Raw genomic sequence first — 13865 nt, 5'->3', positions numbered from 1 at the left:
GTAATGGCTGGTATGGAATAAATGGAACAGAGTCAAACGTGGTTTCCATATGTTTATGTGTCTGATACCGTTCCATTATTCCGTTCCAGCCATTACAATAAGCCCGTCCTCCTGTAGCTCCTCCCACCAGCCTCCTCTGCTGGCAGCCCATTCATAACATTGATCCCAATGGGAGAGGATTGTTTCTATACATTGCCTCTTGTTTTATATTTATTTCAGAATGTCTACTGTCGATCAGATATGTAGCCAAAGTTACCAACCTATCACAAAGGTGTAGTTGATAAAAATGACTTAAGAATGTTAGATACTTGTATTTTATTTATGCCCACTGATCCATCTGTTTCTTATTAACTCTCCGACGCTAGAGTTATGTAAGAGGAAAAAAGATGGGAAGAAATGTTGGAATATTTAAGTCTGTTTACAGTATGGTAGCCATTATAGATGGAAGCAGTGCACTTTGCCACATTAAGTGAATTCTTGTTAATTTGAAAGGGTATCTGTTGAATAACAGAAATCACTGTGTAAGCCCACTGCTGCCTCAGTACCACTGGCTGTAACCCCTCTGAGGGAATACGTTTAGAGTGTCTGGGGATAAATCACGTGATCCACTACCGATGTGGGTAACTCTTTCCTCTTCCCTGCAGCCTCTAACAAGGGAGCTCAGGAGACCACCATTACTGGGTCTGAGAGCCACTACTGCTGGGACGGCCTGACTCCTGACGCCCTCTACAACGCCACAGTGTACACACAGACCACCAACCTGGAGGGGCCCGGAGTCAGCGTCAAGGAGAGGACGCGTAAGAAACCCCAATAACCATCAGTCCTGTAACATGTCACTTCCATTGTGTTCACACGCATGTATACCCCCCCCCCCCCCCCCCCCACACCACCACACTCAGGGTGTAAGAAAACACCTGTGTCTTTGCAGGGGGCTAACATGGCATGCTAGTAAAAGCCAAATGGTTTGACTGTTTATGTTCTGGTCTTTGTTACAGTGATCAAGCCCACAGAGGCCCCAACTGAGCCCCCCACCCCACCCCCACCTGCCACCATCCCCCCTGCTTTGGACGGTAAGGAGAGGCTTCAAGTCAGCAGGCTGTGGAGTGACGTGAAGCTAACACAGAGAAGAGACTCTTTATACGTCTCCTACCTGACATGTCCGTTGACTTTGCTCTGTGTGTTCCACAGTGTGCAGAGGAGCCAAGGCTGACCTGGTGTTCCTGATTGATGGCTCCTGGAGTATCGGAGACGAGAGCTTCAGTAAAGTGATCCAGTTTGTCTTCAGCATGATCGGCGCCTTCGACGTCATCCACCCTGGCGGCATGCAGGTACATAGCCATGCAGACTATCCTCTGAGATATAACGCTTCAAAGCGAAAGTGATGAGTCTGCTTGTTTACAGCATATTCTCTTCTCCTTTCCTTTTTTAGAGTGGATTCATGTCAATGATTTATGTTCTCCCTCTCTCTCTCTCTCTTCTTCTGGAAACAGGTGTCTTTTGTGCAATACAGTGACAGTGCCAAGACAGAGTTCAAACTGAACACTTACCAAGACAAGGGAAGGACCTTGGCTGCGCTGCAGCTCGTCCGCTACATGGGAGGAAACACCAAAACAGGTACGCCCACAGACCACTCTGACTGGCTGCCAGTCTCAATGTGACTGACTGACATCCTTAACCCTCAATGCATAATGTTGAGTTAATAGAAAAGTTGAGATACATTCACTCAGCGGCAATGTCATCATAGTGTCTTCATCATGCTGGTGGAGTTGAATGAGTCCATAGTTAAAGGTTGAGACTGATGTCTGACCCCTCTGTGTACAGGTGCTGCTCTGAAGCACGTTGGCGAGAAGGTGTTCACCTCAGACAACGGCATGAGGAAGCACGTGCCTAAGGTTCTGGTGGTCGTCACCGATGGTCGCTCCCAAGACGAGGTCCAGAAGAGTGCCTCCAACCTGATACACTCTGGTAAGTGTTCAAAGTTGGGATTTGTCCTTATAGAAGTCAGAAACTGGATTTTTTTTCAGTCAGGGTTTAGTAAACCTTAGTTGACTTTAAACGTCATTTTAGTGTAGCTAGCTATGTAACTTGTTTTGAGGTATAACATTGTTTACCTCTTTTGGGGGGTTTTCGTTTTTTTCAAGTTGGAGTGCTGTACTGGCAGATCTAATCAGCTACTGTGAAATAGATGTGAACAGCCACTAAGGTTTGATTAGGCCATGGCGTATGGATTCTAAAGGTTGTCTTTGTACTCATCTCACTCCAGGTTACAGCGTGTTTGTGGTCGGTGTGGCCGATGTGGACATGACAGAGTTGAGGAACATCGGCTGCAAGCCAAGTGAAAGACACGTCTTTGTTGTGGATGACTTTGACGCGTTCGCCAAGATCCAGGACAACCTCATCACGTTCATCTGTGAAACGGCCACATCCAGTAAGATTAGCATCGGCATGACGCAGTACCTTAAGACACAAGTTGAACCAGATTGACGTTTGCTGTCTGTTGTCCTCTAGCCTTTAACAGCTCATCATGTTGTTTCATTTCTCCCTCTTCAGCTTGTCCTTTGATCTACATCAACGGGTTTACTTCACCTGGTAAGTATATATTCTGAATAAACTGACAGATACTGATAACACCTACGGGCCAGTCAGTATCTGTCAGTTTATACAGAATCAGTACTGTCAGTACTGTACAGAATCTTCCTTTGTATTAACTTGTATTTTCTCATGATTGTGTATTGACCTGATGTGTATTCTCCAGGCTTCAGAATGCTTGAGGGCTTCAACATCACAGACAGGACCTTTGCTGCCATGAATGGCGTGTCCATGGAATCTGGCTCCTTCAACAGTTTTATAACCTACAGGCTTCACAAGGACGCATTCCTCTCTGCGCCCACAAAGTAAGTGTGTGTGTGTGCTCGCAGCCTGTTTCCTTCGTGCGCGGCCTGCTCCTCTCCTGCGTACTATAATGCTGGCCTGTGTAATTATTTTTAATGACCTTCAAAGGCTCGGCAGCCTGCAGTCCCCCCAGCGCCCATCCAGCATCTACAGAGCCCCTTGCCAGTTCTGTTTGTTGTTGCAGCTTGTAGAATATGAAGTGTTAGTAAGAGAAAATAATTTAGTTCGGAGTGTAAAGCTCTCAGGGTAGGGCCCTCTTCCACATATGTCATAGAGGGAGCAACCAAAGCAGCCACAGGTCAAAAGCCCAGGTCTTTATTGAGCCCATTAAAATGTCTTCAAGCAATTGCTGAGCTGCTCAAGAATTCTGTTCTAACCTCTAAGGCGTCGTTCCCTCTTCAGTGTTTGTTGTGGTTTACCTCGCATGCTTTGTTAATTTGTCCATAATGGTTTGTATTTATGCGTGGGTTAGCCATTGACTCAATGTGCACATGTGAAAACACTTCCAGCCGTAAAGTAGGGACAGAAAAATATTTCAATATGTCAGTAATTTTTCAAGGCTGGGCTAAAACTGGCAACCATTTTCAGGTTGTGTGGCCAACATGACAGGGTGGATATTGTGTCTTTTTGGTTTATGGTGTGGTTTTTAAGATGCCAACATTGCTCTCTGTCTTTGGTCTTCCAGGAGTTACAAAGAATCTAGTGTTTCATCCTGACCAAAGGCTCTATAGGTTACGATTTGCCATCTTAATCCAAACAGGTTTTTGTGAACTCTCTCATGTTGCTCAAAGATGTATGATTATCGGATGATCTATACCCACTAGGCACACACTGGTTGAATCAACATTTCCATGTAATTTCATTGAAATTACATTGAATCAACGTGGAATAGACTTTTGAATTGACATCTGTGCCCACTGGGTAAACTAGTGATCAGATATTCTCAAGGCTGGTGTCTATGAAGTTGACCGTCTTACAAAAGTAGAATCCTTTAGCTCCATGAAAGATGTCTGCCATGACACCTGTATCCTGTATTTTTGTTCCTGCCAGGGAGATCCACCCAGAGGGTCTTCCTCCATCCTACACCATAATCCTGCTCTTCCGTCTCCTCCCCGACACCCCCAACCAGGCATTTGATATCTGGCAGATTGCTGACAGCAACAACAACCCTGAGGTTGGGGTCACCGTCAACCGTAAGCCCCCGCCATGCTTTGTTTCTCTTATAGGGTAAGCTGTGGCTGCCCAACAGCTATGGTCTGATACCCCTCCTTACTGCATCAGATAACAGTGTTTAGAAACTTAGACCAGTGTAATGACCTGTAAGCCACTACGGTCCATTGATCCTCTGTTGGTAAATGCAGGATAAAGGAGATTCAGACCTCTGAATGCAAAAGCATCAACCCCCAGACTTGGCTGTATCAAGTTCTCTCTCATAGGAAAGTGTTTTGGTTTGACACTGACTTTTACGCTCTGTGTGTATTTCCAAGTCCATAAGTGTTCCCTTGTGTGCCTAAGTTTGTGATCAAGTATTGTACCTAAGTATTCGCTAGTTACGTAAGTGTTTAGTTGTTCATAAGTGTTTACTTGTGAGGGCTATCTCCCCTGTAGCTCACTCTCTGTGTCTGTTTCCATGTGTGTTGCGTGACTTCTCCCTGTAATGTATGGGGGCCATCTGAAACCATCGTTCCCTCTTTTCAGCTTCCAGCAAAACAATCACGTTCTACAACAAGGACACCAGAGGGGAGATCCAGAGAGCCACGTTTAATGAGGATCAAGTGAAGAGAGTTTTCCACGGAAGCTTCCACAAGGTAAACACCATTTCACTTGAATGACATTAAGGCTTGGCAAAGGAATCACATATCTTGGCTTATTTTTCTGGTTGAATTTCCTGAGGACATACAGATCTGCAATAATTTGGGATAATTACTTCCAAAACACCAGGGTCCAAAGAAGCCTTTTCACATGAATAATGGATTTCTGTGGTAAAATGTTTAGATGAATGATTATTCCTGTCTGGGATGTGTACCCTTGATATGGTCACCTCCTATGATAGATGTAATTGTCTGTTACCAGTCTTTATGAGCGGTCATGTCTGTTCATAGTTGACGTTTCTGTGGATTAGTGTTTTGCCTCATTGAGTTCACCTACTGAGGTGATAATCAATGCCAAGACTAAGGTCTAGCTAGGATCTGGTTACCTACCTCTCACGACATTGAATGCGATATGGATTCGGTGCCAAAGTGGAGTTCAGGCCTTTTTACAATCTGGCGTTCAGCTTTGTTTTCGAAGACTTTAGGCAGTTATTTTGATGAATGGTTTGGAAGAACTATAAATATCTTTCCAAAGGTTGGAGGAGACCTTTGTGACCCATGGTCACCTTGCACAATGTGCAACCAGTTAGCCTAGCGATGGAGGCTTACAGTGTGCTGATTGGCCATTGTCCTGGCGGCGGTCAGGTGGGAATTCCTGAACATTCTGAGGAAGTGGGCTGTTATTGGATCAGTGTTTGTTGTGGTTTAACTCGTTTAAAATAAATAAAACCTGATACATTGGGAAAATGACCAGGTCGTACTTTTACCACGCAAAACAGAAAGCTAGCTGCGTGTGCACTATGAAGTATTTTCAAGAGTATTTGCTGCTTGAATCAAATTATCTGTTAATAACATTAATTTCCTGCTTCAACAGATGGTTTCTAAAAGTCAGAGTAAAATCCTCTCAAAGTATTATCACACGCCATGTTTGCAGCCGGGGGAATAAACTGATGTAATCGACCCAAAAAATTCAACAAGCCCAAAGAGACTTACAAACATCTGTAAACATGAATGGAGATATTTGGAGATATATTGCATCTCCTATACTTCACATCTTCCTGCCTCTGAGTGTGGATTCCCATTGCCGCCCTATTACTTTCCTATGGTGGGATTACAATGTCAAGTCTGAGTGGGGGTCATTGAGTACATACCTACAGTCATTAGCCACTCAAGGCTTTTCAACCCTGTTGAAATAACACTACAGACAATGCCGTAATTGATATTAAAAGCCCTTGTTTCTCTAGAATGATTTTGTCACAAGCCAAGTTTTAAAACCGTCATATACAGTGTTTCTGCCACATTCTGGGTACCGCAATGTCACAGCAGGAGTAGAGGAGCTCAGATGGGACATCAAACGCTAGGCCCAACTCAAAGCAGGGCACAACGTAAAACATCCTCTGTTATGCTCAGCTATCATAAGATGAGAAGGATTTAAACAATGAACGTCAGTATATTTTCATATTATTTTATGAATGTTTCAAGATGTAAGATGCATCTAAGATGTAGATGTTACTGTTTCCAATGGACTTGAAGAATGTTTCAAGTGTATCCATGTTTCTGAGGACCCTCTCGTGTAGTCTACTCTGATCTGACATCAAATGTACTTCCTAAGGTCAATGAGTCCACTCTGAACACTTAAAGGTTATGAGGGAGAAGGGTTTGCCCATAGAACCTCAAATGAAAGTATTTTCAGTCAGACCACTAAGCAGCAAAGCTAATTACAGGACAGTGTTATGAATGGGACCCTGGAAAATGTTGGGTCAGGGCTATATCCGATGACGTCAGTGACATCAGCACAATGACATCATCAGAGCTCTAGTTGGGTACCAGCCTACGTGTCTGTGTTTCTTGTCTATTGCTGTGGTGGTGCCTGCAGTCTGACTGTTCTGAGTGGCTAGTATGTGGTGCTGTGGTTACTGCGCTGAGGGAAAAGGAATCTACAGAGGTCTACCTACCAGATTAATTGCTGGACTGGTGCATGTGTATATTGTAGTTACTGACTGGTGTTTTTGTGTGTATTGTGGTTTCCCAATGGTTCATCCATGGGTGGTTTGGAGTGACCTCAGCATATGGCGCTGGAACCTATCTGACTAGTGAAGTCAGAAAGGACAGCTGGACTTAAATACAGCTGTTACACAAATGCTCAAATGTAGCCCTTAGCATGGATAGTGTGCCCTACCTCAGAGCACCTCATATCTTTTGATATGAACTCAGAATAGATTGTTATGAGACTCATAATACATTTGAGGTTTTCCCCTCCTCGCGACTATTTCACTCACAAAATGAATTGTTAATTCTAAGATTAGACATGTCCATGGGAAAATATGAGACAATAATCCAAACCAACCCTCATCTTTATTTCTAGTCTGACCCATGCTCTCATTTGAACTATAGTCCTGATGTTTGCCAAGTGTAGTAAAACGTGTAGGGTGTAGCTACTTCATATAGTTTAATAGCAGGGTAAATGTTTTTTCATCAACTCATATATTGTATGTATCATTGGGGGTTTTGCATTTTGTTGCGATCAAGTGGAAATATTAACGTTTTTAGTGGTTTTTGTCATAGCTAGATGTATTCAGTCCACCCACTCTGCAGTTTCCCCATACTTAAAGCTTCACAAATGCAGCTATTATTCTCTGAGAGGACCCAAACTCTCTCAAACTTTCCATTCAGGGATTGGGTGGTTAGGTTTTGCCAGTATTTGCATGCACTAATTGAGAATGAGTGGGAGAAGAGAATGCTCCAAAGAACCCAAGTTGTTTAAAACGTTGGTCTTTGGTCAATCTCTAACTGATACTTTGCCAAATCCCTGACTGCCCTCTTTGTACTCTCGTTATTACAGTGTTTTCTCTGATGCATTCTTTTAAAAGCCTTCCATTCCGTGAGGTAGTCAAGCAGATTTAATGATGTATACAACCATTCCAGCCCCAGAGGAAGCCACTCGGAAATGAAATGGTGACTTTACAACCAAGGCTAAGCAAGCTCCTTCGGAAGCCTGGATGGGAATATTCCATTGTCCTCCAGGACTGGACATGGGAGCATAGATGTCTGGAATGATATGGTGGCAGTAGTATACCTAAACTAGGATTTTGTCTCTTCCTGAAAAAAGTTGAGATCTGTGAATGCAATTTAGCATTGCATCAAAACATTTCAGATAAGTGAGAGAGATATGTCAATCTAATTAAGGAATCCTATCTTAGGTAGCAAGGCTGGATGTGAACTGTGATTTCATGGCCATCAGGGCTCAGGATGAAGAAAAAGGAGGAGCCGTGAAGACAGCCAATACTAAGAAAATGGAGTCCGATAGAAATCATGAACGTATGTCAGGGGAATCAGGGGGAAAGAAGGCAACAGAAGCCAATATATGACTATATGAACTGTTCCTGTACTGTCTGTGGACTGGACACCTAGCTCTGATATAGCCTACATTATGGTGTCTACAGTATACCAATGGGAGAATCCATACTAGTGTGAATGGAGTGCTGAGAAAGAGATGTGTCCAAGATGTGTCAATGTCCAGAAGAGCTATGGGCAGAGGAATGGAGGATTAATTGAGTGTAATTGTGACTTGGCTGGTCACGGTGGAAGTCGAGGTCTGGTCTGTCTTGACTCCTGTGGTTTTTGATCCATTCAGAAGATGTTAATCATCTGTGTCAGTGTGATAGTTTTCTCAGGCCTTTGTTAGAGAATGAGCCATTGTGCGATTCAATGATTGGGTTCCAATTGAATAAGCTTCCTGTTCACCAACATCAGCCTATTTCAGTTGATGGAATTCTATTTTGCTTTCAAATGATGAGAGAAAACACTGACCGTTTTATGGTGAATCCTCATTTTCCAGTAACATTTTCCAGTAACATTTTCCAGTAATATTTTCCAGTAATGTATAAGTTCGCATTCTTTGCACTTGCAGTACACCATTGAGCGTTATTTTTGGTAAGCCCACAAGTGCATCATAGTATCTATGTCCATGCCAGGATCCTGAGGTATCAGACCCCTCTCCTGTGGTTGGCCAGATAGTCTGTTCTCTTGCCAAGAAAGTCCACTGTAATTTTGTGAGTGGTTGCCAAGTGCGGTTGTTATTGCTCTATAGGACAGTAATGTTAGCCTGCTCTCTCTGTCAGGGTGACAGCTTGTCAGACTGTTAAAAAAATCCAACTGCATAGGGAAGTATGTAAAGTATAGCACTTTTGATGGGTTACCACAAACAACATCATTTCAAAGGCCTGTATTCTGACACTGTGTGTTGTTTCATATATAGCCAGAGCTTGTTTTATCTTTTAGATTTTTTTATGTTCTGAAATCAACTTTCTTCCAAGGGACCTACAACCAGAATGTTCTTACGTGATTCTAAGCTATTGCCTTACCTCCTTACTCCATTTGCACACACTGTATATAGATTTTTCTATTGTGTTATTGACTGTACTTTTGTTTATCCCACGTGTAACTCTGTGTTGTTGTTTTTTGTTGCACTGCTTTGCTTTATCTTTGCCAGGTCGCAGTTGTAAATGAGAACTTGTTCTCAACTGGCCTACCTGGTTAAATAAAGGTCAAATAAAATGTATATATAATAACTTAATTATAAGGAGGACTGAATAACAAATCATGTTAATAGTGGTGATTTAGTGAAATACATTATCAGCATCTTAATAGACATCAGTTAGACTTTAGGTGTTTCGACTCCACGTGGGTTCAACTGGGTTCTTAGTTTCAAATCAAATAAAAAAACTGTAGTTTATGTTACGAGACTATCGAATCATGTTGCTTATTAGGTCTTTCCATTGTAGATAGAGGATCTTTTTTAATAGGGAAACGGCATGTCAAAAACTCTGGACGCTCTCAGTATCTCACGCAGGCCTGGATGTCCAAACATTGTAATGAAATAATAATAATAATATGGCGGGTGCTTATATTTGGCCTACTTCACTTTGGAAATGTGTTTTTTTACATATCCCAACTCTCCCTGAGACGCACTCTGAGAGTATAGGGTCACGGCCAGGGTCTGCCATTATTAAGGTGCCCCTGGAGCAATTAGGGTTTAGTGCCTTGCTCAAGGGCACATCGACTGATTTTTCACCTTGTCGGCTCGGGGATTCAAACTGCGTCTTTTTGGTTACTGGCCCAACGCTCTAACCGCTAGACTGCCTGTCTCCCGTTGTTGTTGCTGTCGTAGTTCATATTGAGATTAGAGTGGTCTTGACTAATAATCCTCTCCTCTTCCTCCTCCTGCTACAGCTTCACATCAGTGTTTCTCCCGAAAGGGTCAAACTGAACGTGGACTGCCAGGAGGTGGCAGAGAAACCCATCAAGGAGGCCAACAACATCTCCACAGACGGCTATGAGGTGCTGGGAAAGATGGCCAAGTCAGGAGGATCAAAAAGGGAGTCGGCAACGGTGAGTGGAAAATGTACAACACTTATTCAAACTGGAAAACCCCTAAGGAAATGCATCCGTCACTCACACACCAGCTATTGGTGTTAAGTGTGAAGTGCAAAGTGCCCAGGTTTTACACCTAGCTCCTCATCTGCTGATGCTCAAGTAAGAGCTACAACTCACAGTCATTGCTGGAGGAATGAAAGACGCTGCTCTCTCTCTCTCCCTCTCATCTCACCTGTGTTCCAGCTCTCTGTGGGTGCTGGTCTGTGTCTGGAGCCGTGCCGTGCCGTGTTGAGTCAACGCTGGAGCTCAATGGAAGCCATGTGTAACGCCCATCTGTGTTCTGATCTCTCTTTTTCTCCTCTCTCTGTTCTGTTGTACAGTTCCAGCTCCAGATGTTTGATATTGTGTGCAGCTTGAGCTGGACCAGCAGAGACAAATGTTGTGACCTCCCGGCCACGGTAAGAGCAGTTTAGTAAGGCCTCATACCTGTACAGTACCATCCAGCCTTGGCACTTTGACTCGCCCTCTAGCACGTACTATAAGTTAACAGCGCCATTATATTCTTACATGCATGCACGTGTCAGAGGTTATATGTTATTTCTAAAGTGTGCATGTGCTGTATAGACTTTGTCTGAAGCCTAGCTGGGAAAAAGTTTAAAATGAAATGATTGCATTGGCAGGCCTGAATAGACCATTGTATTCCTCTTTAATTGGATTAATCTCAGTACAGTTTTACAATTCCAGTCCCACCAAAACAACTGGTCCTTTTGATCATGTGGTGAACAGACGAATCATTGTACTCATCTGTGATATGTTTATTGCCAGATACATGTGCACTTACTTACTTGACTGTAGCCAATTACCCATCTCTCCCTCTCTGTGTAATTTGCATGATATATTCATATATCATGGCAAAGAAGGCTGTGTTGTGTAAGATGTCACATATTTCCTTCCACAAAACAGTTGGGTTTCAGTTGTCAAAGAGTATTTGTGTGTAGGCCATGCACTCCACTAGGGCAGCAGTTATATTTCAGTATGCACCCCAGTTTTATTAAAACTTTATCAGCTTTTCCTTAAGGAAAACTTCAAGGCACCATTTTATGGTTTGGGTTGTCAGAGCAGTGGCACTCATTTTCAAGACAGATACTCCTATCTGCACTTATCTGTATTTTGTGGGTTACCAGAAAGGCCCACAGATGTCAAGAGATGCTCAATGGGTCATTCTATTAATATTGTATTTTAGTGAAGTATTTTTTACATTCTGATTATCTTCCATTCCCTCCCCCTCTCCTTCCTTTCTGTATTGCAGAGAGATGAGCTCAAGTGCCCGGCTCTTCCACACGCGTGCACATGTGCACAGGACAGTGTTGGCCCTCCGGGGCCACCCGGCCCCTCGGTAAAGACATTAACCATACCTCCATCCCTCCATTTCGTCTTGTCTTGGTGCAGGGTTCTCTCTACTTCGGTCTGTCCTCGCCTGGCAGCAAAGCTCTCTGTCTACTCTCTCATATAATGATGATGATGATACCACTCTGTCTCCACTATGATGATGATGACATATAGGAATAGTGTTACAGGGGTATTATTTTTTCTTCATAATTGTTGCCCTGCTCTAAAGTTTAAGCATGTGGATATTAGAGTGGGGACATCCCTCATCTGTGTTTTTTCCCATGGAAAACAAAAGAGAGGGGGATGAGATGAATGGCATGCGATGAGGTGTGGGCTATCAGGCTTAGAGATGTGTCAAAAGATAAATGCCCATCTGAAGAAAAAAAAACTGGAAAAACCTTGAAGAGGAGTCTGGAATATGTATGCTTCACTTTGCAACCTCACTACGCCCCTGTGGAGATTCCTGAAGGCTTGGGGTTTAGGTCTGGACGCAGCTCCTGTTGTGGGGATGGCTCTGATTCTCCGTCTCTGACTCTGTCTTTCATTCTGTCTTGACTTTCCCAGGGTGGACCAGGTACTAGAGGAACCAGAGGAGAAAGAGGAGACTCAGGCCAAACTGTAAGTCAAGATTTTGGACCATTGTCAAGCCATTTAACACACACTTGGATCCAGAGCGATTAATGAGTCTGAGTCATTGGATATTATGGTGTTGTGTGGTCCGAGCCGCAATCAAACGTTGAATCAAGCCATATCCAACTGAGCTAGCTCGGCTGCAGTCCAAGGCCCAACTCATTTACAGTAAAGCAGAGTTCAGCATGATGCAGTAGGGATCTCAAAGCAGTTACCACTGAACAGTACAGTCCACCATTTGCATGCCCCATCAGACAAAACAGATTGCTCACATCTGAACTCACTTATTGAATGTTCTGTATATTCTTCAGCTTGATTTGTACGGTGTATTTTTCCCCAGTTTGATTTACGGAGGCCAGTGTCGAGAAGTCTGATGAGAAATAGAACTTGTTTCTCACCAACAGTTCATTCTCATTCTCTCAGCCCTGCTGTGGAGAGGTCTACAGGGAGATATGGTGTGAATAGTTTAAAAGTAATGGGACTATGTTTGGTTTTGTCATTCCGCTTCAACCATAGGGTTCAATGGGCCCCCGTGGAGAACAAGGACTTCCAGGACAATCCGGACCTCCAGGTCCACAAGGTCCTAACGGCTTGTCTCTGCCAGGAGAACCTGTAAGTAACACCCCCTTAGGTTACGAGGAAAACCGGTGTCTTAGGGGTTTATATGAACATAAAAATACAATTGCTGCAGCTATCCTTCATCTGGAGTGTTCTGTAGGATTCACAGTGTGTGGAGACTGTAGGACGTCCTCCCTGACTTATGATTTACACACACAGTCACCGAGTGTTAAGATCTTATTTATTCTAGAAAGTTCTTCCTCCTAGAAATTCTCCTAAAGCTGGGTGTAAATTCACTCTCAGTTACAGACTACATGACAAAGAGAAACACCAGATCCCTGTAGTTGTTCAGGGTTGGACTTCCCTTTGTACTCATAGTTCTAATCCTCTCCTTCTCTTCGTCTTCTCAGGGACGCCCCGGACCAAAGGGAGATCCCGGAGACTCAGGCCTGACTGGGCTGAAAGTGAGTACAGCTCTCTTTTTCATTAGCTGTGGTTTGGAACAGGAAACCGGAGGCGATTCACTGAGAGAAGCAGCGCTACTGGAGCCTGGAATCTGTCCACATGGCAACGCTGCAACCACTTTCAAAGTAGGAGGTAGACCATACAGTCCCCAGAGTGGGGTATACTCTCCAATCAACCTGCTGTTTGACACTCAGTGGACGGCCACCAGTTAAGATATTATGGGAAACAGAATGGTCTTGCCAATGGGAGTGGAGGATTGACATGAACTGTACATGTTCGTGTAGGCCATCATTGTAAATAAGAATTTGTTCTTAACTGACTTTCCCAGTTAAATAAATAACATTTTTTTTAAATCTAAAAAATCCACTACTATCCTTCAACTGCGCTTACTCTAAACCCTTTAGTCAAGGCCAAAAATAGATATTTGCAGACTATTCGTTGCTCTACTTGAGTACCACTAATTGGATTGAAATAGCTGGGAAAGAATGTGTTGAGAAGACAAACAACCTCAGCATTGGATGAGTACATCCCTCAAGGTTGCCAATGACCACATGATTATGTTCTCAAAGTGTATTTGGAGCCTACATTGCATCAAATGCCCAAAGAGTGATTTCTGGAGACAATGGGACTAAAGATCAAGAGTTTTCTTGGAAGATATCCTTCATCTTCTCATAGATGGACTCCTTGCCCATCTTAGAAGGGGACCACAACATACTGTGATAATTCTTTGATACTGGTCCTCCA

The 13865-nt window shown here is 43.5% G+C and overlaps 1 protein-coding gene across 1 annotated transcript in view; it reads left to right on the top strand.

The window, feature by feature from the left end:
• The window catches only part of LOC120023418 (collagen alpha-1(XII) chain-like), a 69851-nt gene that overhangs the window by 49592 nt on the left and 6394 nt on the right, over positions 1–13865 (top strand). The window contains exons 41-56 of the mRNA XM_038967437.1: positions 645–797; positions 996–1070; positions 1189–1328; positions 1491–1614; positions 1822–1965; positions 2264–2428; positions 2551–2589; positions 2756–2894; positions 3943–4085; positions 4591–4700; positions 9936–10094; positions 10460–10537; positions 11389–11475; positions 12033–12086; positions 12615–12710; positions 13067–13120. Coding sequence (XP_038823365.1) covers positions 645–797; positions 996–1070; positions 1189–1328; positions 1491–1614; positions 1822–1965; positions 2264–2428; positions 2551–2589; positions 2756–2894; positions 3943–4085; positions 4591–4700; positions 9936–10094; positions 10460–10537; positions 11389–11475; positions 12033–12086; positions 12615–12710; positions 13067–13120 — 1760 coding nt within the window. The remainder of the gene's footprint in view (positions 1–644; positions 798–995; positions 1071–1188; positions 1329–1490; positions 1615–1821; positions 1966–2263; positions 2429–2550; positions 2590–2755; positions 2895–3942; positions 4086–4590; positions 4701–9935; positions 10095–10459; positions 10538–11388; positions 11476–12032; positions 12087–12614; positions 12711–13066; positions 13121–13865) is intronic.

Source organism: Salvelinus namaycush, chromosome 28, assembly GCF_016432855.1.
Source record: "Salvelinus namaycush isolate Seneca chromosome 28, SaNama_1.0, whole genome shotgun sequence".
In the NCBI taxonomy this organism is placed as follows: Eukaryota; Metazoa; Chordata; class Actinopteri; order Salmoniformes; family Salmonidae; genus Salvelinus; species Salvelinus namaycush.
This window is presented reverse-complemented; position numbering and strand designations above follow the sequence as displayed.